We start from the raw sequence: 22927 nt of genomic DNA on the forward strand, positions 1-22927 counted from the left end.
TGAGGTTTCTGTATGGAAAATGAACATTTCCAAGTCCAATGAAGTTCATTCAATACATCCCAGATTTTCTACCTAGACACACAGAGTCAAGGAAAAATACTTTATTTATTTTACGGCTCCTCAATCCCTGTGTTTTCTGTTTAAAGAAGGTTTGTCATTTTTCTAAAACTTTGAATTATCCACAGACCTAGTATGTATTTATAAATCACAGCTTCTATATTTGTTTATTTTACCTTTTGGAGAACTGAAAAAGACCAGTTAGCAAGACTTCTATTAATGCTGTTATGGTAAGTTTAATCAGCTAATGTGCAATCTGTATATCACTTAATATATGAAATGCTGTCCTGCAGTTTTAAAGACAGAAAATCAGAATGTATCGTCTAGAACTTGGGAACAGAAAACTAATCGAAATATCTCTGTACCTCAGTTTAATGAAAAAACATCTGGAAGATTACTTGCCTAACAAAAAGCATATCAACAAGCCTGATGCATAACAGAAGTAAGAAAAGTATATATTTTCTAAATGTTACCATCTGGGAGCTTTATGCAAGACTAACTACTCTTATCAGCTGGATAAATTCTCCGATTCTCTCTGAGCACAGAACACTAAGTGGCTTCCCACAGCGGCCTCATTATATAAAGTTCTCTTAGGAGTTATTCTGCTGTGTATTTCTGCTCCACATCCTGGCAAACATTGACCTACTCTGTTTATCGTCATCATGACTAGATTTTACCTAGCTTAATGAACTGATTGTACTTTTTTCCAAACACAGAAAGCACATTTTGAGCAAAAATAAGTGAAGGCAATAATGACAGCTTGTAACAAAGATTGAAGTTGACTGCCCAGCATTTTAAAACTCAGGGTAATTATTTAAGTATGTAAAATCAGATGTAAAAGGGATTCTAAACACCTTTCTCCCCTTCCCCTTTGCCTTCCCCAAAACTGACCTTTAACATTTTTTAAAAGTTTACCCAATTAAAAGGTTAAACAATTATATCAAGGACTATTGATATCCTGTGAGACAGAGAGATTATACTTTTGTATGTCCAATAAAAAAAAAAGTTAAGTTCCAGATTACTAAAACAGGTAGTGACTAGGAATGTGTGGCTCAGCTCAAACAGATGAAGTTAAAAGGTTTTGTAATCATTAAAGGCTACAATTTTACTTTCACCATTCTTGAAATTCCAAACTTCATTCCATAAGGAAAACTGAACACGACAGTTAAGAAATTGTCAAAACGGCTACTGGTTGCCAGCAAAGCTGTGCTCAGCTTCTATGCCGGGAAGCATTTGTCTACAACAATAGTCCTGGCTCCTAGCAAGGAGCTGAATATCAGTTCACGTGACGCCATGTTGCAAGACAAAACCTCTCGCTGCTTCTGTGACAAGACGACAGCACAAGATGGGGCACACCTCCAAACGCGCAGGTGTACAAGCACGTATACTGGCTGAGGTTGCCTTTAGCCTCTGGTAGCTGCTGCTACAATACAGACTTTTTAAACTATTTAGTATATAATTTCTAGTTAATTTGTATGAAACGTACATATTTCTTATTTAAAGAAAGGTCTTTAACATCCAGCTATTTGGTTAATGTGCCTTTGAATTCTTACCAAGTGGTAAAAGCATAAAACGGCACCAAAAAAAAAAAAATGGCAAAGAGCATCTAAAAAGCAAATCCATTAAAAGCATAGTGGCTTTGACACCTTTCATTACTAGGGACGCCAGCTTCTTCTGGGTGTGTAATTCACCTTTATCTACAACACCAAACAACCAACCTGCCATCTCTGGAACACAACCTGCAGGCGTTTTGTCACTCCGATGACCACAGTGCGTGCCCTCTAACCTATGAGGCGCCGTGGGCCCGAACCTTTGCACGTGGTTTCCTGGGGTGTCACTGGGGCAGCGCTGGGCAGGAAAGGCCCCCGTGCTGAGGGGCGGGAAAGGCCCCTGCCGCCGGCTGCCCAAACCGGCTCCAGCTGGCTCAGCCCTGCCGTCCCCTCCAGCGGCACCTCAGGCATGGAAGCCCACGGCACTGGCACGCGGCCCAGCCCAGATGCCCGTGCTGCCCCTCGCCTCGCCAGAGGAACTGGGATAGACCCAATTCCCATTTCGTATGCTGCTGTTCTCTTCAGTGACTGTTCGTCGTGGTTGGCAGCAAGGTAAATAAAAGTCCCTGACTTGAGCCTAACACAGAGAAATACTTTTGTTTGCATCACTGTAAGACTTCCCTCCTCCTTCAGTGTTTTTCAGAGCAGGTCCAAAATATCTCCTCAAAAAACCCCAAAGAGGCTCCCCCAAGCTTACAGCAGGAAACGTAATGAAGGGTCGCAGTCTAAAAGCACTGCCAAAGCCTGGGCGGTTTTATTCCGGGCCCTCCTAGAAATGGCGGGAGACAAAATGAACCAGGCACTTAACAGAAGTGCAGTGCTTCTCCGCGTCACTCAGCCCCTCCAGCTGTTGGGGTCAGCAAGCATAACTGATAGCAAACACAGAAGTATCTGTAAATAAGGTAAATACTGTTAACTCTAGCCTGCTTTATGAAGTCTCCCACATACTGGTTAAAAAGCAAGAAAAAAGACAGGGAAGAAAACGTCAACTTGAAACTCACTTTCTCTAAAGAAATAATGACCATTAAACACTGTGACACAGGTATAAAACACAAAATTACACACTGAGATATAGTCAATATACTTAAGTCCATGTCATTTGGCCTTGCAGGATTTGGCCTTTGTATCTGGCATGTTGTAAAGAATCTGGGAGATCAGGAGACAGGCCAGGATCTGGGAGCTGGGACGCACTTCGGTGCTGCACATCATCGTCACAGCCCAGCTCCAACCTGCCTGCAGGCACGCGACAGCAGCGCCCTCCTCCAGGCCACCCCGCCTTCCTGAAGGCCTTGCTCTATTGCATCCCCAGTGAAACAGAATTCATTGTATGCAGTGCCGGCACAGCACGTATCAACATACTGTAAAGTAACTTGTGCACACTTCAGTGACATTTACTTTCGTGAAAATTTAAAAAAAAAAAAAATAATTAATTTATATAAAAGTATTAGATATTTCAAAATGCTATTCCTAGCTCAGTGAGCTTTTTCGGTGTTATTAGCAGAAAGCTGTCATATGGGCAATACAATTTATTTCAAAGCAGAGAAGTTCAGAAAGAATTGTGATTGCTTTCTGATTTTTAAATTCACATAATAGAAACATCAGTGCTGAAGGTTATAGTTGATAAAGGTATGTTTTAATGCCAAAGCGTTCAATAAGAAGACTAGAAAGCATATCAGCTGAAAGGCATGACTGGTAGTCACAGAAAAAGATAAAAATTAGCACTATTTTTCAAAAAAAGGTTTTTTTCCCTTTGTAACATATAATAGTAACAGAGAACTGTTATACTGTATATAGACAATAATATAGGTCATAGTGCTCATGAATCCATTTTAGAAACTCCTAAATTGGATTTAGACTGAAATCAGATATAAAAAAAAATAAAATATCTTGAGTATTTCTTAAACTCTAGTCTACCCCAATGAAAAGCTGACATTTCAAAGGCACCAACTACTCAAACTGCTCACTGGCAAGTCACTCATTACAGAAGGTTCATCTCAAATCAAACTGAAATTATCAGTATATAGCTACTACAGAAAATACGTTTTTATATTCCATGTTTGCACACGCTCTAACTAGATGTTGCCAGTTTGCTGACTAACGCCCTCGATAAAATTTGTTTACAACACAGGTTAATCTGTAACAGGGATTACATTTATATTCTGTATGATCAGGAACAAGGTATTTCATAAGTATTAATGGACTTTGGAAAAAGAAATAGTGTACCTTTTAAATAAATGGTTCTTTCTTCACTTTTTGACACCTTCCCCCACGAGGTTTAATATGAAAAAGTTGTCCTTAAAAGTAAAGAATAGACTGTTCAAGTACTAGTTTGCTACACAGCAAACTGTAATTTCAAGATTTACCCAAATATCTTTAAAATGTAGATTTGAAAAAAAATTTCTCCTAATAAAATAAAGATAATTTATTTGCAACAGCTATCACATTGATACACGGTAGTACAGGGATAGAAAAATGGTTAAACATGGAACACACTGGGAAAAGACATCATGTAGTAATCCCTTCTTTCAGCAATCTGCCTTAACAGGTACTCTAGCATAATAAATATACTATCTGTGTCCCTTATGTGTATTCAGCACGTGTAAAAGTCATTCATCTGAACACATTGACACTTCAGTGGGAGGTCAAATTATCGTTTTGGCACTTCTGTCACGCCTGTCATTTCAATTCCACTTTATCGAATTACAGATTGCTAGATAGAATTGGAATAAGAGGAAAGACACACACATACACACAGATGAGCAATTGTCATCACTTCAGTTGTGAAATTCCATAATTGTGTGCCAGTGACAGAAAGAACAAGGGAGCACTAATAGGACTGACATAATGATCATTCAAATACTATGAAACTTTCCAACAAGACTTTGCACTGTGTCAAGCTACATGCCAGGAAATGGACTGGATTTCTGAATATTTCCTCACATTAGAACTGCCAATATTTATTAGGCTGACTAATGCCGTGTGTTAAGTTCTAGGGCAAACTTCAGCTACCTGTTTTTCCACAAGCAATGCTTTTACTTGAAAAGAACATAAACTAAGACAAAGGAAAAGAAAAAAATCCTTTTCTTAAAAAAAAAAAAAAAATCACTGAAAGTAATATGAATAACAATAAATGATACCTAAACAACTTAGACTACGGGTTTGATTCAACCTTCCGAGTCTTAGGATATCTGGAATGCAACAGATAATTGAATCAGAATCATTGTGGAGGAGTCAGCTATGGATTTTAAGTAAGTTTTCCTGTAATAAACAACCAACCGACCACCCCCACCTTAGATAATTTTACTCTTTTGTGGAAGTTTTGAAAACTTGTACTGAGGAAGACTCAAGAAGCATCATGTAAATCTGACTTACATGAGCTGGGATGTCAGAGAAAACTTCTGGCATATTGTGACAGGTGGATACTATTCTTGGAACAGCTCGTTATTCTCATTTCTGGGCTATTCCCCCTTATTTCTGATTTCTGTGGTCAATTCTCTATGCTCTATGTGGCCCTGTCATACGATGGCTCAATAATACTACTTACTGTTTGTACAACAGTTAAGAGGCAGAAGAAATAGGAATCATTTGTTGACTCTAGTAGACACCAAAAGGCTCATTAATGTTCAAAACTTCCTTAGATTCCTCTGAATCTATATCCAAACACAATTTAGACTTTCTTACCAATCCACTGGCATCAGGGATCTTCCTTCATCAAAAAATCATTTTCTTTTAATGTAAGGAAAATGCATCTCAAAACTCTACAAAACGATGCAGATTGCATGATGCCTTCACAAGGGAATAAAAATGGCACTTCCTTATATTCACTGATAGTAAACTCCTAAACAGCAGAAAAAGGTATTACGATGAAAGGAGCAGTATACAAATATAGCCACACCTTAGATGCCACTAGCTGAGTCAGTCCCTCCATGATGCTTCGTATCAGCACTTCAATACTTAATATCCTTATTAGTTCTCTCACAGTAACCTGAAGAAGAACATTAAAGAAATTGGATACATCTTCTTCCTACTAATAGGACAAATTTTTCCCTTAAACTTTCATGGAAAACATTTTCATACGATCACTGTAATTTAAAAAAAAAAAATAAAAAAAAATAAAAAAAGATTGCAACAAGCCATAGAATAGGCAAAGCAAAATACATTTGTAGTGCCATTTTTCTCCTCATTTTCTCTCAGGCTGACTTTGTAACCTTGCCTACGTCTCCCCTTCACACTTCTCTTTTCCCATATGTAACCTGAGCAATATAAATGTAAGCATCTTCCTCACAGGTGTTTTTAATTTGTTTGTGAAGTACTTTAAGATCCTCTGACAGAAGGCACTAGAAAAATAATAATAATAAAGTATTTTCCACAGCACACATAGAAAAGGAAAGGCATGACTGCCTACACCGTATCCCATGGAAGGCAATAGGGAATTACGAAGCATTATGTCACTACAGGGAAATTTTCTAACTTACCGACCTATCATGTTATTGGCCTAATGCATACCCATAAAGTCTGTTGCTCTCATAAAGCCTCTGCACTCTGAGCTCAAAAGCGGTAAATTTTGAAGTCAAGATGCATTTCACAAATGTTCTCTCCATGAGCTACTTTCCTTCTCAAGAATAGAAAATGAAGCAAGATATCCTGAGCGACCTTGAGCCACCAAGCTAATAACACTTAGCTGCTAGTTAACGGTCAGCACGATGTTCCTGCGAGGAATACTGAAGAGAGTGTCAGCGCACATTACAGCAAAACGGAGTCTCGTACAAAAAAGAGTGAGCTGAAATGAAACAAAAATGAAGAAGCCAAAGCTGAAGAATAAAACATTCCCAGCATAGCAAAAACTAGCTGTAACAAAGTTATCCAGCATAGAAACTTTCCATTCAGTTTTCAGCGTTTCAGATGGAAATATAAAAAAGGGAGGTGGAGGAGTACGGGGAAGGTAACTTCACATGAGAGTTTCGGTTTCACAGTGTTGTCATAAATTAATTTGATGACACGACAAATGCAATTGAAAGGTAAAACCAAGTATTCCCTTTGTGCTCTTTTCAGACCTTAATGACAGCGCAGGACAGGGAGAAATCTTATTTCCAGGGTTTGGTTTTATGTATTTATTGAAGATTCCTATTCTATGCAAGTCCCATATAAACACAGGGGGGAAAAAACATAATTGTTCAGACCGAAGAAAGATGCAAACTGAGATTAAATAAAAGATGAGGAAGATTTAGTAGGGACAGGTTTTTCAGGTAATTTCTAAGGAGGTGATGAAGCTGCTGTAAGATGAAAAAAAAAAATAAATAGAGGCTTTACATACTAGCAGTCTTTTCTGAGTAGACACCGAGACTAGAGTTTGGTTGTATCAAATGGAAGAGAAGATTGTAAAGGAATCCACATGGTCTTCCTTCTTGGCAAAATGGCCAACACCCTTATTAATGCCCTTCAACCACAATCATCTTTTACAAGTTTCAGGATCCTCAGTTGCTCTCTACAAGAGCGAAACCTCATGCTGAAAAACATCACAGGCTTTGACATGGGACTCAAATTCCAAAATATCATGTGACTAGCCTCAGAAATCAATGTATTTTTACAAAAATCACACTTTGCATGTTTTTAAGAGATTTCTTCCTTTGAAAATTTAAGGGTCCTGTTTCTACACATGTTTCTTTGAAAAGCAAAGCTGAGACATTTCCATGACCACGATTCACTAAATATCAAAAATTGTGATTGTTCAGAATGAAGGTATGAGATCAAAATGAAAAAGGCTTAGGTCTGACAAACACAGAAAATACCGACGAGGTGGGAAATGAGCCGTATGTACCCTTACGGGTGCACTGCTGGCAACGGTAAACGCTATTTAGTAATGCATAATAATACAGGCCAGTCACAGCAGACTGTGGATCACGTCACCTGTTTTCTCAAATCTGCAGGCTTTTACCATTGCAGAAAATGTAAGTAGAATCTTACATAAACAGGTCTGTTGAAGCAACAACGGAAGAAGAGACAGATCATCGTGATAAAGTCGTTAAGATAATTAAATGCTGTTTTGTCATTTATAGAATAATAGATTTCAAAATAATAATTGCAGTTATTAAATTTGAGTTTGCCCTCAGGCAATGCTTTAGCCACGATTACATAAATTTCTGCTGCAGAAGTTAGAGATTAAGAAACTTCAGGAAAAAAGATCGCAAGAAAAGGTACCTTGCAGTTTTACATTTTGTTCTTAACTGGGAAAATTTTTGATTAATTACTAATGATATAGTTCATTAGTAGTATATTTCACTATGGAAGTGTAAATTATTAGATACTAATGATGCATGTGCTAATTGCAGTAGTTTGTCTTGATTTCGACCTAGCTGAAATAAAAATATTTATTTACAATGTTTCAGGTTCTATGACTTACATTAAGTTCCTAATTTATGCTTTCAATAAACATGAAACTACATTATTATTAACCACGACTGATACATCTTTATTTGATGATCACTACATAGGTCACTGGTAATCTATATCCCTGGTCCACAAAGTAAATCTGCCACTGAAGCTTGGTGGATGCTTCAGTTTTGGGACCAAACACAGAGAAAAGATGAAATGTATCACGTAAAAACAATAGGTATTTATTAGATTTCTGTTACTTCAAAATACTTCAACAACTTAACAAAATTCAGAAGATAATTTTAGGAGTTTGCTAGACCATTCTTTATGTTAATCCCAGTTTCTGCATTTGAAAGCTAGAGCACTGAACAGATTGTCATTGTTGTTTGTTAAAAACTGTACTTTTACCAAGTCAAAGAAACCGTAACCCAAAACCTAGCAAAACTCATGTCTGCTGTTATAGTGAAAGGGACAAGAAATTCATAGCCCTCAGAACTGCAATGTCGACAATGTCCAGATCTCCAGCTCTTCAACCTTAATGGTGCATTAAGAGACGCTCCCCAGGTTTTACAGGAAGTTTTGAGACCCTGTGACTGTCACTTCACCTTCATGCCACCGCTTCTCAGAGCAAGAAGGGAGAAGGAAGCGAGCACAGCAGGCCAGCGAAGTAATAAATCATAGGATAACACAGGAATCTCATGCTTTTTCATTTCACTTCACTTCTCAGTCCTAGGGCCTGGGTTGTTTCAGGAAAAGGCAGATCACATGCTGCACTGGATGAGGTGTGCCTTTCTGGGGGCAGACAGCTGGGTTAGTCCTGATGGCCTGAGCCACTGAAGAAATATAGCTCCTTAGGAACCCACTCAAACTCAGAGCAATCACTGAGGCCAAGAAAAAGTACCAGATATACATCTCCTGTAATTTAACTGAAGCAGATTTCATCCTATCATAAAACAACGAAAAAAACCCAGTCTACTGGCAACAGGCCGGTACATCTGCTAGATAAAAGGAAAGTTGCAATAAAAGGAAAGAGAAGTACAACATATACGGTAGTAAGACTGCAGACCAAAGCTTATCAGGCTCTGGGCAGCTTTCCCCATTATTCAAGCAACAAAAAGAACCTTCTGGTTGTGCAGTTTTAGTAGCTGCTACCCACACCAAAAATGTCAGACCTTGGTGTTTAGAAATAAGGTCCCAAATCCCATTTTAGCATACTTTGAAACAACATGGTCCTAAATTTAAACACCTGGACGGTTTCATAAAAGCTAATGCTCAGAACTTGAAGCCTAAATGGCCTGAATTTCACAGTAATGAATCCCAGCTGCTGTTAGAGATTTTAAATTACATGTCGTGTGCTGGACACTTTCAGAAACTCAGTTACTACTTGACACAGAGATACACTACACAGGCTTAGCAATCCAGAACATGATTCTAGCTCCAAATTTTAAAATTAAAGTAGAAACATATTAAAAAAACAACCCTCACTCTCTTTAGTGAGAAAATGCTTTAAAACTGCATTGATATTTATTTCTGACAATTTAACATTTTTAATTGAATATACATCCACATGAAGCCTTTGTTCCTTGCTTAGTTTTTGCCATGAACACGTTTAGCAGGTTGATTTTGATTCAGCCCACTATGCGTCTGCAAAATGCTTGGGAAAAAAAAAAGGAAGGAACTGCACAAGAAACGAGGATGCATAACTTGTCATTACTTCAAACTTAATGCAGTCCAGAAAAGAAAGCAGAAATAGAAAGCAGGAGAATTTGGAAATTTTGCAAAAAACTAAAATAGAAGATATTAACATAGGAGAATGGGGTCTATGGAAGGCATAAAGTCAGTAACAGAAAAAAAGCAGCAAAGCAAGAATGCTTTGGTTTGTTAAAAGGCTTTTGAAAACAACAACATCTAAACCCCTGAACCTCCCAGAGAACTGAAAAAGCATTAGGAATGTAAATAAGAATAATTCCTTAAATCTAATGCACAGGAAAATGGTTGTTTCAACTCTGAAAACCATACAGCAAAGTTACTGTTCCTACTGATGCAAATTTTATAGTCCTTTACTAACATAAAGCATTGTTAAACATATCATTACAGTATTTTTGAGCCTTGTGATAAAGCTGATATGGTTTCCAAATTTAAAAAAAAAATCTGCTATATTTCCTTACTGTCCCTGTCCCACAATAAGCTAGTTCTAGTATACTGATACTCATCCAAGTAAAACATCCAGTGCTGACTTAATCTAAACACAAGAAATTCAACCTGTCTTAGTATAGCAGACCTCAACAATCAGACTCGTACAGCTGCTTGGAACCCAAGATACACTAAGCATACCTTCTCTTCTAGTTATGTTCACACTTTAGTATCTTAACTGAATTCTTAGTATGGCTCTGTTTAGCTCAAAATAATTCCCCAATTTCATTCCTGAAAATGTTGAAAATCACTGAAATTCTGAATAACTTCTATCACATATCTCAACAAACCTAATGAACCATGCTTTCCTGCACTAACATCTCAGCATTCTATATTGGACTTGTATGACACTTTCATAAAATTTGAGCTATCGTGCACAACTGAAGTGCTTTTGGTATAGGACTGTTTAATAAAACCTCACATTCATAGTAAAAAGGACCTGACAGCTATTTTTAAAACAAGGAGGAGCTCCTTAACGCTCATAGGAAGACCCAGTAGCGAAAAGAAGTTAACAACAACCACCACCACTTGGGAAGCTGAGTAACAGACCATTGGTATCACACATTATAGCACAGTTAAAGGAACCCTAAATTAAGCATAAAGACCTACTGTTTCAAAACATAGAGAATATGATGCTGCTAGTGCTAGAAGGCAACTTTCTGCATTGCTCATTTTGGAGTGGAAATTCATAGTACTTCAATTTAAAAATTCCTTCTAAAAATGTAACTTTATTCAAACATACATGCTGTAACATGCTGTTAAAAAAAAAAAAAAAAAGCTAGCAAGGTGAAAACATATTTTATACTTGCCCCCAGAAAATAAAACTGGAAATAATGTAAGATAAACTGTTTTAAACATCAACCATTTAGAAAGAAAAAAAAAAATAAAACAAAAAAAACAACACAGTATCAAACACTGCTTATAAAGCAAGAAAAACCAGTCCTTATCTTGCTATTTTATGAATATTTAACACGGTATGCCAACATTATCATAAAAGACATGACAAAATAATTTGTTAATAATGGAAATTAAGAATAGGAAGTGCAATTGCCTTTTAAACTGTTCACAGGTTAATGAAATGAAGATTATAATTCCCCTCTGAACAAGCAGTTATTAAAATTTCTACCAGAAGTATATTCAATAGAATAAGACTATTTTGCCTCCATTGAAGGTAAAACACATTAGAGAATTTATTGTTAGAAAACTTTATAAAACTTACACACATAAAACACCAAAAAAAAAACTTCACATGGTTTAATTCAAAGAAATAATCAACCAACCAAAAAAAATACCCCACTTACTAGAGTTGCCTGAGAAATTACATTAAAACAAGCCACTTACTTTTCTGTCCTCAGTTTCTACACAGGAACTGCCCTCTGCTTTAGTATCCTGAAAAGACAAACAGAGCAGACTATGTCACAAAGTATATGGGCCAGGGCTGTGGAAATAACCCAGGATGAAGACAGGGCATCAAAGTCCGAGAGTGGGTTTCTCAACCTATTAAACTTTACTGAGCTGTTATTTTTGTATATGCAGTATATTTAATGTGCAAGGTTTAGTATTATGGCTTTAAGTAACATTTATTAAACTTTATTCCAAGAATAAACTTAAAAAGATGACTGAAATATTGCAAAAACCCAAACCTATTTCAATATAGCATAGCTAGCTCCTAAGACAAAAATATGATTTGAGGTTTATACTTTTTATACTTGGATCTTCAGGAAAACAGCTGCTTGCTCACTCTTTTTTCTCTTTTTTCCTTTTTTTTTTTTTTTTAATCACTGATAGTAGCTTAAAAAAAAAGGTAAGTTTAAGAGGAAACAACCTCTCAAACTGCTGTCTGTTGTCAAGAGTGCTAACTAGACCTTGATATGTTGAAGATACGCAAGAATAATCAAGCATCTAGTGAATACAAATATCTGTATATGTATGTGTGTATCTGTAGACACACGCACGCACATATGTACACACACACACTCGCACATATATTTTAGACCTATGTTTTTTTCCTTCAGGAGTCAAACAAATAATCTTAAACCTAATGACACCCAACACATGTTCCTTTCATTCCTAAGGTATTTCAACTTTCATCGAACCTTTGGATTTTTACCAGCAGACTTGAAGATATGCAGAGATAATCATTGTCACAAAAAATACAGTCTGAAAAGCATTTATTTCTTCATACTGTCCCTTTATACGACAAGTTACTATTGGAAACTGAGTAAGCCAAATATAGTTCAAGTAACTGAACTGTAGACGAGTGACCTATTATGATTTTTCATTTGTTTTCAACTTTACTTTTATAGTGAGGCTATTCTTGGAAGCTAATTTTGCTTATACACTGCAACTTTAGAGATTTCGACTGGAAAAAAAATGACACACATACGAGGGACAATTTTCTGTTAAAAATCCTTCCCCAGTCTCTCACTGAAGCTAGAACTACTCTCATCAGAATTTAGATTATCAGCTAGTCCCAAACTACAAATTTAAGGCTGAGAGCTAATAGCAGCTCTCATTAAAAATGAAAACAAATATAAAATAAAGAGATTACGTTTCTTCAACACCATGCCTATTCATCTTAAACGAAGGACTGGTATTATTTCAATAGCAAAGACTTCATACCTAAGCCATAAACCCATAAAAGATGAAAAAAAATTACATCATTCAACCAAGTAAGATGAATGGAGGCTTCCTGAAAAAAATACTTGCATTCACAGCAAGATACATTACAGATGTTTTCATCAGGCATATCAAGTTCTCTGTCACTTCTTAAGCAGCATATTTCCAACAACAAACATCTTTGTTATTCTACTTAGTTCCATATGTGACTCAGTACATCAAATACTTTTTATATTCAAAATACTTTTCATGGAGAACTAGACTGTACTTTGTGGAATGTAACACTCAAACGATTTTCTTTCACGTGTGACTTACTGGCAGCCAGACAGTCTCTCACCATGTCTCTCCTCCCATTTGGTGGATAAGGAAATACTATCTCTGCCTACAGGCTGACTTCCTGAGCCTGTTTGTATAGTCATATTCAGGGTTTTTTGGTGAGTGAGGAAAAAAGCTCAGCTTTTAAAAAGCTTTCTGCTTCAGAGAACAGACTCAAACTTCATTAGCACCAGTGCTCTTCAATTGCTAGATATGCCATAACTCACCTTTTGGAAGTAATGGAATGTCCTTTAACATATTTATTGGTTAATCAAAAATTAATCATATCTTTCAATAGTACCAAGGACAAGGGTGGCTATCTCACACACTGCCCTAAATTAACTGAATGCAGAATAAAGTAGCTCCTATCAGATTCCAGTTACAAATATTACAAACTCTCACTATGATGAATATACCTTGAGACCTAACAGCACTCTGACCCCTTCTGCTGCCTGTAGAACATTTCAGTTTGCCACTTTGCCACTGTCATTTCCCATTAAAAGCAATTTCTAAGAAACTTAAGTTCATAAGCGTTCATTGCTCAATATGAAATAAAAATGCAGTTTTACCTGGATAAAACCAAAAACATCTTTCTCCCAGCACAGTTTATCTTACATGGCTGTCTACGACCAATAAGGCAAAAGGTTCAGATTAAGCATGCAGCCTAGCTGGGAACAGTTGAGGCCAACTCAGCTGAGACTCCCAATGCTGCACTCAGGATCTAAAGACACAATGTGCCTGGAAGTTAACTGATACCAGGCAGAAGGAAAAGATACAAGCTGAAAATCAAATGACATAACTTCTACTCTGTGTTTTACCCCTGAATGTTAGAAAATAATTTAATCTCATATTGTTTGGTTTTCTACCTGAAGACATGGAAACTGAATCTCACAAATTAACCATTGCTCCATCAGCAACGAAAACTACAGACGTGTGGTTTCAGTATTAGTGGATATTGAAGCCAGCAAGAAAGAGTGGTATTGGGTCATCTTTGAAATTACGTAAAGTCAGATTGGGGTAAAGAAATAGCTATATGCCTTCATGAGTGGGGACCTGAATTAGGACTTCTGCACAAGGACGAGGAAAAAAAAAATCAGGGTCCATTGTTGTTTTATCTTTTCTGGTATTTCAACTACTATTTTAAAACGTTGCCTAAATAATTTTTTACAAACCTGCTTTAGCTACATTATCAGATAATAACCTGGACTGTTGCAACCATTTAATATGTGATACTATACAAAGCCCAACTTGCTGAATAGGATTTTTCTTTACCAATGGGTCAAATCCTCACAAATGCATACACTCTAAGAAAGTCTAAGCAGGGATACTGACAAGTTACCTAAAGAAGGACTAAAGTAGAATTCAAGAATCCTCAGTCCAAAGGAGTTAAACCAGTTGGAAAGAGTTAAAAATTTGAACAGTAAAAACTTGTGCAGTAAGTGAAGAAATAATAGAAGACAATCAAAGAGTCTCTTCTACCATCAACAATTTGCAAATTTATTAGCTGAATAATTGACTGTAAATTGCAACAGGTTTATATTTAAAAACAACAGTTAACAGTTCATCAATTCTGCAGAAACAGTCACAGGAGTTGCTTGTTGTGCATCTAATATGTCTGGAAAGTCTACGACAAAGACTTTTCGGAAGAAAACCAGCCAACTGCTTTGTCACCAACTGTAACTGAACTCAGGCAAAATTAATCGGTGGGTGACAAGAGTACTTCCTGTTAGGGACGTGCATGTGCATCTTAAGTTTTATTTGCCCAAGCGAAACAAACCAATTTTTCTGAAACAAATGTGTTATAATTCTTTAAACCAGTGAAGTTACCATTTAAATACAAATATCTGAGTACACATCATCTACATCCTAGGTATACCTCTTTTTAAGAAAAAAATGTACACAGAAACTAAACTTTAGAAAAAAATCATCAAAATGAACCATCTGTCAATCTCAGAGAAAGAAGGGAAGAAATCAGAATCATCTCCTCTGGGAGACATCTGCGCCACTTTTTGTAGTGCACAATGACAAGGCACTATCATGTTAGTATGTGTATTGCAAATCCCCCAACTATAGGAATTATTCAAGATTAAGCAGTACCATTGCTGTAGAGCAAGTGTAAAATCCTATAGATTTGAAAAATAAATCAGGCACTTTAATGTTGTTACATCACAAAAAAGAACTTAAAACCCAGCAAAATCTGTTCCTACTGAAGAATTATTATTTTAGACAAATTCTATGATAGAAAATACTTCACAGAAAGTTTCACGGGAAAGATGGAAAGAATGAATTACAGACATTCCTGACACTAAGGTAGAAAACCCTCTTGTGTCTGTTTCAGTTTAAAGCCAACACAATTCCTCTTTTACTCTAGGGGTCACTACGGAACAGCCAATTAAATTATATTATTAACATAATAAGAACTCTTTTTTTATGTGGCAGCACAAAAGAAAATTGTCTTTTTTGTCTGTTATGTTGGGTAGCAGCAGCAAGAAAACAGAGTAAGGTTTTATTTTTTATGCATAACATCAGGAGCCACACTGCAAACACAACTTCTAAGAGTTGAACAAAGTGCCATAAGGGACAATGCCACATGTATTTAACACTAGAATTGCACTAATTGAGATGATAAAACTATGCTCACCTCTGTGTTTGCAGGCATACAGTTCAGAAAGTTAGCCTTTAAATGTTCCTATTGAAATTTAGTCACCTTAGTGACCAACTGGTATTAAATTTATGGTTGTATCGAGTACTATGGCTTACCAGACAGAAAAGCGAGACCAGGAAGGACAATTCTTTCAGTGCTAGTTTGGAGACAACTAATGGTTTAGATAACTTGACAGTAAGATCTATTGCAAGCGCATAGTATAGAATAAATCAGGTATGACACCCATTTATTCCTGAGAAGGCTCCCTGTCTTCATCCCAATTTTGCTCTGTTTGATCATTCAGATGGTTCAGGGATTTTGAAGTTTGATACGCTAGGCCCTTGGGAAACATATCTGCCACCTTCCTCAGCTATCAGTATTATACAACTGTTCCTGAACAGAAGAAAAGCTCTAGAAAGTAAAAGTAATCCTTGGTGCTAGCATGACGCTGCATGACATTTTGGCTTTAGGACGCAGTAGGAACCTCCATATGCTTTATATTACATAGCTTATGTAATTCAACAGTTAATTTTACTTCTTGAATTGCAAACAGAAAAGAGCGAAATCAGTGTCAAGCAGCCATTAGTTGCTCTCACGTAACTAACACCTGTACACAGCTGTGTATTTTACCATACAGTTTTCAGTTTGTTATCTCCCTGCTATACAAAACCTATTTCCTCTACTTCCCTGTCATCGTAACACAGAATACCAGAAACAAACCAACCAACCAAACACTGAAGAAACAAGCAAACTCTGCAGGCTAGGAAACTTTAAAAGTTATTTGAATTTCTAACATCTTTTCTTTTTCAAGTGAAATAATGAAATATAACAGGCAAACTGAATTCATGTGTACAGACTGCTCCCACGGCTTGTATCAGAAGGAGGAAAGATGAGACTGGAAGTTTATGAATTCCCTCAATTGCTTTTGTCTGTAATATCGAGAATGGTCAGTAGGTGGAAGCAAATAACCTTGTAAAATCTTGCTCTACTTGCCTACGAAAGATAAATCTATTGCACTGAGCAGGTCGGTCAGGTATTTTACAATGTATCCTTGGCATCCCAACAAATGCTAACACAACTTGTGTCTTCACAACACTGGTTTCCTAGTTCATAAAAAGCCTGTAGATGTAGAAATAAAAAGGGTTTTTTTTTCAGGTTTACAATTTTTAAAAGTGAAACGGATTCCCTTCAACGACTAAAGCATATAAAAAGGTAACCTGATATTAAACAAAACAACAATATATGTATAAAAAATTAAAAAGTACACAGTCAAATTCTAGGTTATTTATTTTTCTGGATATTTTTATTAAGCACTTAAATGTATCAAAGCCCTGAATTATTGAGAAAAATATTTAATCTTTTTCACTATCCATTAGCCATTATATTTCATTACTGCTGCTAACAAACAGGCTGTCAGCAGAAGAATTCATTTGAATTTCATATTAGTTCTATTTTATCCACCCCAGAGAACAAATTAACCACACAGTTATACTTACTGAAGAAGAAAATAAATGAAAAATGAAACCTTTGAATGTGACATTCAAGTCTTTACTGAGTTTTTCCCCAGCAACTAAAGGACTCATGCAGAAGCCTCACCAAATTAAGTTACGAAACCAGTTCCAGGATTTTAATGGCTTCAACAGTTGCAAGGTCCAAGATGTAAGAAAGGAGCTTCATTTATGAAAGCAATCGCTTCATCTCTATTTACCAACATTCTGGACCAACAGAGGATTGTAGCTACAAGCCTGAACCAGAAGACTGGGTCCACTGCATCTTTTTTTGTTACCTTAGGGCTGTTTGTCTAGAGTCAAAAAGGAAATCCATCTGACCAGGGATTTCAAATCAAGCTTCTCAAGACGTTGAGGAGATTACTTGTCTTGTTTCTAGCTAAAAGTAGATGGACTTTAAGAGGAAAGTTTACAACAGTCTTGGAAACTGAACTGACAAGTTTTATAATAAAAAAATTCTGTGTGTAAAAATACTGCTGTATTTTTAATGTAGATTTGAAGGGACTCCAGCGTGTGCCCTCCCACACATCCACCCACCATCCGGCTGTGTAACTGGATACCCGATCTCTTCTTTCTTGTGATTCTAGTGTTTTGCTTATGTTCATTTACAATTTTCAAGGCTATCAAGAGCTGAAAACTTTTTTTTCAAAAAAACCCTTGACTTATTTTCATTAATAATTTTTATAATTAATATATAATTAATAAAATTATTTGAGGGAACATGTACTGCTTGCTGATAAAGCTTTATGGACTGGAATATACAAAACTTTCCCACTTCTTTTCCTCTTCAGTCTCTCACCTTTATGAGTTACTTGTCTTTCTCTTAAATACATGCTAAATTCTTAAGAGATCCAAAGACACGTCCCCGCTGCACAGAAAGCGAGCCTCTGTGTGCCTCACAACTCACCTAATTTCTCCAAACATGTTTTCATTATTTCAGTGATGCAAAATTACCTGAGTGTAAATCTTCTGCCTATGTCTTTAGATCATCACAACTGCACAAAACAGCATTAAAAATACGTAACATTTTCAGAAAAGACGCATATAATTTGAAGACATGAATCTATCATGTAGAACTATCTACCTATAACTATAGGAATTTGCTGGTGAAGCCTAGAAAAATATCAGGTGAAGGCTTAATTTGAGTGCTAGTAAACATTTAATTTTCAAAGATGGCAATACAAATTGACAGTAGATAAAGTTATCCATTTGAACAGCATGAAAACATTTAAGCTTCCTATATGTAACATCATTTTGATCTACAGGTCAAATCTGAAATTCCTTTTCTTTTCTACATAGCCCTCTGTTTTCAAGGCTGAAGTTGCAATGCTCAGTTCAAAGAGCAATACAGTTGCATCTGAATCCATCTTCAGTTTCAGATGCAAAGTTGGAAAATATATGCAATTTCAATTTCTTAGTTTGTGTGAAATTTCCTAAAGAATCTTTTGAAAATCTAATTACACTTATTTTTTAACTAATTCAGAAAAAAGTGTCACTTCAGGAGCAGTCAGTTTAACCATGAGACTTTTCAAAATGGAAGAAATTTCAAATCTGTAAATTTTAACAGTTTTAAATTGTTTAATACTGATTTTTTAAACTGTAAACATTATTTATCTAATAATAACCCCTTATAGGTCAAGTAGCTAAACAGCCACATAAATATTAACACATTTTAAGCCATTGAAATCTAGGTGATCAATATACACTCCTGACAAATCCAAAATAAGAGCTGTCAATAAAGCTGCAAGAGTGGTTTCAAGACAGACTACCCACTAGGTAAGCTGGGTAAAATGACAACTGGCAATACACACCCAAAGTGCAGATACAACTTTTATAGAAAGCAATCTAATTTGACAGGTTATGTTTTCAAAGTAACATCAGCATAAGGGGACAACTGAACTCTTGGAGAAATTTACCTTTTTTAGCCTGGTTTCCTAAATGAAACAAGCATATAAAATTCCTTTGTATCTCATGTACCTCAACACCTTTAGAATGTATTTACTAAGTTCAGCCACATTTGACAGGGAAGCAGAAGCCCCAAGAGTTACCATGTTCCTGTATTTTTCATTAATTAGTGGCTGAAAAGGGAAAGACCAAACATTACTTGCAAAACCAGCCACTACACCAGCCATTAAAACAGCTCAAAGAGAGATGAGGATGCTGAGATGGAGAGGACTCACTGTGTGAGGCCAAGATACTAAAGTGGCTGCTGGGAAGGAGCCTATGTTTTCTGAGTGGTGACTGAGGACACAGGGTGCAAATATCTAATAAAACCATTTCAATTAAGTCCACTGTTCACAAAAATAACTTATTTCAAGGCTGAAGAGGACTTTTGTTGAAGTTTTGAACAGAGTTCAGTCATTTTTGGGCTATGTAGTGACGATAAGAAGTAAACATAAAATTTTAATTGAGATAGCAAATTTTCAAGCTTACAGAAGGAAAGAAATTTCTCAATGAAAGGTGTATGATGACTGCAGTACTATGAAAGTAGGCACCCATGAAAATTAAGGTTCTGTGAAAATGTATTTTTTTCTTTGATATTACACTAAACTTTTGATGCAGTCATAAAAGGTTGAGTTTTATGCCTTTTAATATATACTCACAAAACACCTATTTTGAAGCAGTATAAACAGTTACATTCATAATAAACTGGTTTTGTATTCACTATGCTTTTTTGAGCAAAAAAGCAAAAGAACTTCATATTGGAATCAAGGCTTCACCGCACAAACAGTATTGTCACTTTTACCCTTCCAGTCCTCTCCCCCATCCCTCTGAGGGCGAGTTTGCAAGCAGCTGAGTGGTACTTAACTGCCTACTGGGCTTAACCCACAACAATCGGAAGTTTATTCTTTTTCAGCTTCTACCTATTCACAACCATGACAAGTGTCAGGTCAGAAATTATTTGGTGCTTCATATGTGGGAACTTATTTCAACTTCCTGGCATACCTCTGCCTCGTTACACTGATAAGAATGTGGTAACAAAGGCATGAGTAAAGACTGTATCCAAAGGACTATGCTTACCATGAGCAAATTAAAAAGCAGCTCTGATGATGACAGCTACTGATTTAACGTCCAAGCAAAAGAAAGGCTTTAACTAGAGCCTCAGGCACCAAGCTTGTGTAGTTCAGAATGACCACAGCTTTGAGTTGTTTTCTTATGAACCAACAGTCAGACCTTTTTGTTATTGCTGGCAAGAAGAACGCGACTGGGATGTGACTCCTCCTTCTATGACCAGGGAAGGGCGTACAGTCCTGTTTCCTTTGAAATATTTGCCAAGCTATACTGTGATGAAGGCATCAGAACCCATTTCTTCTCCAAATGTTTTTAGAAACTTCACAGTTAAAAAGATACTGGTCACATAAGAGCCCTGAAAGGCTGCTGAATAACACTCAGTCCCATTACACGTACAAAGAAGCTAAGCCAGGCCGTAAGTGAAGCCTGCTAAGGAAAAGCAGCAGAGACAAACGTCAGTGGCACAGATGTGTTACTGCTCAAAACGATCAGCACCCGCTATCCCCAGCACATGCTCTTCTCCTGATTCGGTGAGCTGCAATTCAAAATGTTTACTTTGCATTTAAGTGTCTCAGTATCGGCAGACAAGTACTTTTGCAGGAAGTATACAGATGACATATTGTTCCTCCTACCTTTTCTTGGCTATTTTTCCCCCAGATACTTTGGCCTATATCAGCACTAAAGCACTAGGAACAGGTTCACTGAGAACAAATGTCGCTGGCAACCTTTCGCAGAAGGATGACTGTCTCAATACTGGTGAAGAGACACACCACACAGTAGCAAAATAAAAAGGAAAACAAACAAACTCCCCTGCAAGGCCCCCTCACCCCCCAAAACCCTCTATCTTCAATTGCAACCACAAATTCTGTGGTTTTGCGTATGGATTAACGTGCACTGAGGAATTAACCTTCTTTTTAAACAAAGAATATTGATTACTTAGTTGTAATAAATACTTTTTAATGTCTAATAATTCAATGTTTTTTTTTAAATTTGGAGTGCAGATAATCTATGTAATACTGTACAGTATGTGAAGATATTTCAGTATACAACTGAAATACAACAGCCACTGTATTTGTTTTAAAATTGATTTCACTGTACATACTGACAGGCAAATTCCGCCCCCCACGGATGTGTACAAAAGATGAACGTATGAAGTGAGTTGCAGCATTTGGGAGAGAGGTGCCAAAATAACCTTAAGGCAACAGGTCAGTATAATGAGAAATTAATTTAAAAATGGATTTGGATCCATCAAAAATAAGAAAATAAGTTCCTTAAACTAGTAGAGAAATAAATGGAACAACCTAGCCATCTAAATGTAATTTTTCTAAGGTTATTATCTTTATTAGTCTCATAATCTGCAATTTCTCACTCACTAGACAGGTTAACTCACCAACCCAATGGAGAAAATCCAGTAGGAAGGAAGCATCAAGCATCATACTATGAATTTCAGAGGCTGTAGAGGAATAAAACCTCCAGTGAACCTCTATAGCTCTCATTTTCCCTCATGTCTAAACACAACTCAGCATGGCCAAAAGAATCCAAGGGACAAAAAGTACATCAGAGCTTTGATCACCCACCTCCGTATGACATTTTCTATATGTTCTTTCCACGTTACAGGCTAAATGCGCAACTCTATGCTCTTTATAAAGTTTTGCTTCAAGTTACCCAAGCATGAATACCGAATAGTATCTAACCTGCACCATTTAAAACTAAGTAAAATAGAGCCAGTAGATCAGTTTCAAGAGCTAAAAAAATGGATTACATCAAAACCAATTTTTGATGGAGCACAAACGGCACTATCCTTGAATTCAGAACATTTCCTTGATGAAGCATTTTAAACCCATGGTGAGTGTAACTGCACACATTTCCCTTAAACTAAAAAGTTGTTGGAATCACATTCTAGCAGAAAAATGGATTTCTCCTGCTTCCTGCACAAATCAGGTTAATACACTTTTATTTGAGCTGGTAAAATTTTTAAATTACTTTTGGGCAATACCAATTCAAAATTTATGATCCTAATATACTGAAACTTTTATTTAATGACTAAACACAAATTCTGAACCTTAGAGAAAAAAAAAATCTACAACTTCTCTATGGAACCTTAGATTTAGCTGCTCCTGCTAATCAATCCTACCATAATTTAACCCAAGATGTGCACACAGAACGTAGGCAGACAGGTGACACATGCCTCTTGTTTTGCTGTTCATAGAACCATTAACAATAACTACAACAGAGCACATGAATAATAAAGACCCGATACTCATTGCACTGTAAAGTCCGACACTCTTTACCAAGGCAGTGGCGGGGTGAGGAAGGGGGGAATCTATTAAAAAATGTGTGCCTCAATGAACAGTTGATGTATACAGCACATCAACTTGGCAAACTGTGCCTGTAAGGTGTTTCCTTTTTCTTTATCAAGGCAAGGATCTTACTGGGGTAGCACTAATTATAATAAAAATTATTGAAAAGAGTGAAACGAATCACTGTTTTAATGTAAATAAGCTCAAACTTTTCTATCTAACAAACTGTGCTCCCCAAATAAGTGAACAAAAAACAGATCAGAGAAAGTGTTTCTTTAGTTGGTTTCCTGACAATTAACCAGATTCTGATTTTATTTATACAAGGGTATCAGATTACAAACTCTCGTAACAGCTGCA

At 36.5% G+C, this 22927-nt stretch overlaps 1 protein-coding gene across 1 annotated transcript in view; it reads right to left on the bottom strand.

Annotated features, from left to right (window-relative positions):
- Window positions 1–22927, bottom strand: part of RBFOX1 (RNA binding fox-1 homolog 1) — a 1303251-nt gene that overhangs the window by 586337 nt on the left and 693987 nt on the right. The window contains exon 6 of the mRNA XM_086472917.1: window positions 11514–11561. Coding sequence (XP_086329043.1) covers window positions 11514–11561 — 48 coding nt within the window. The remainder of the gene's footprint in view (window positions 1–11513; window positions 11562–22927) is intronic.

This window comes from Leptosomus discolor, chromosome 14, assembly GCF_034619465.1.
Source record: "Leptosomus discolor isolate bLepDis1 chromosome 14, bLepDis1.hap2, whole genome shotgun sequence".
NCBI lineage: Eukaryota > Metazoa > Chordata > Aves > Leptosomiformes > Leptosomidae > Leptosomus > Leptosomus discolor.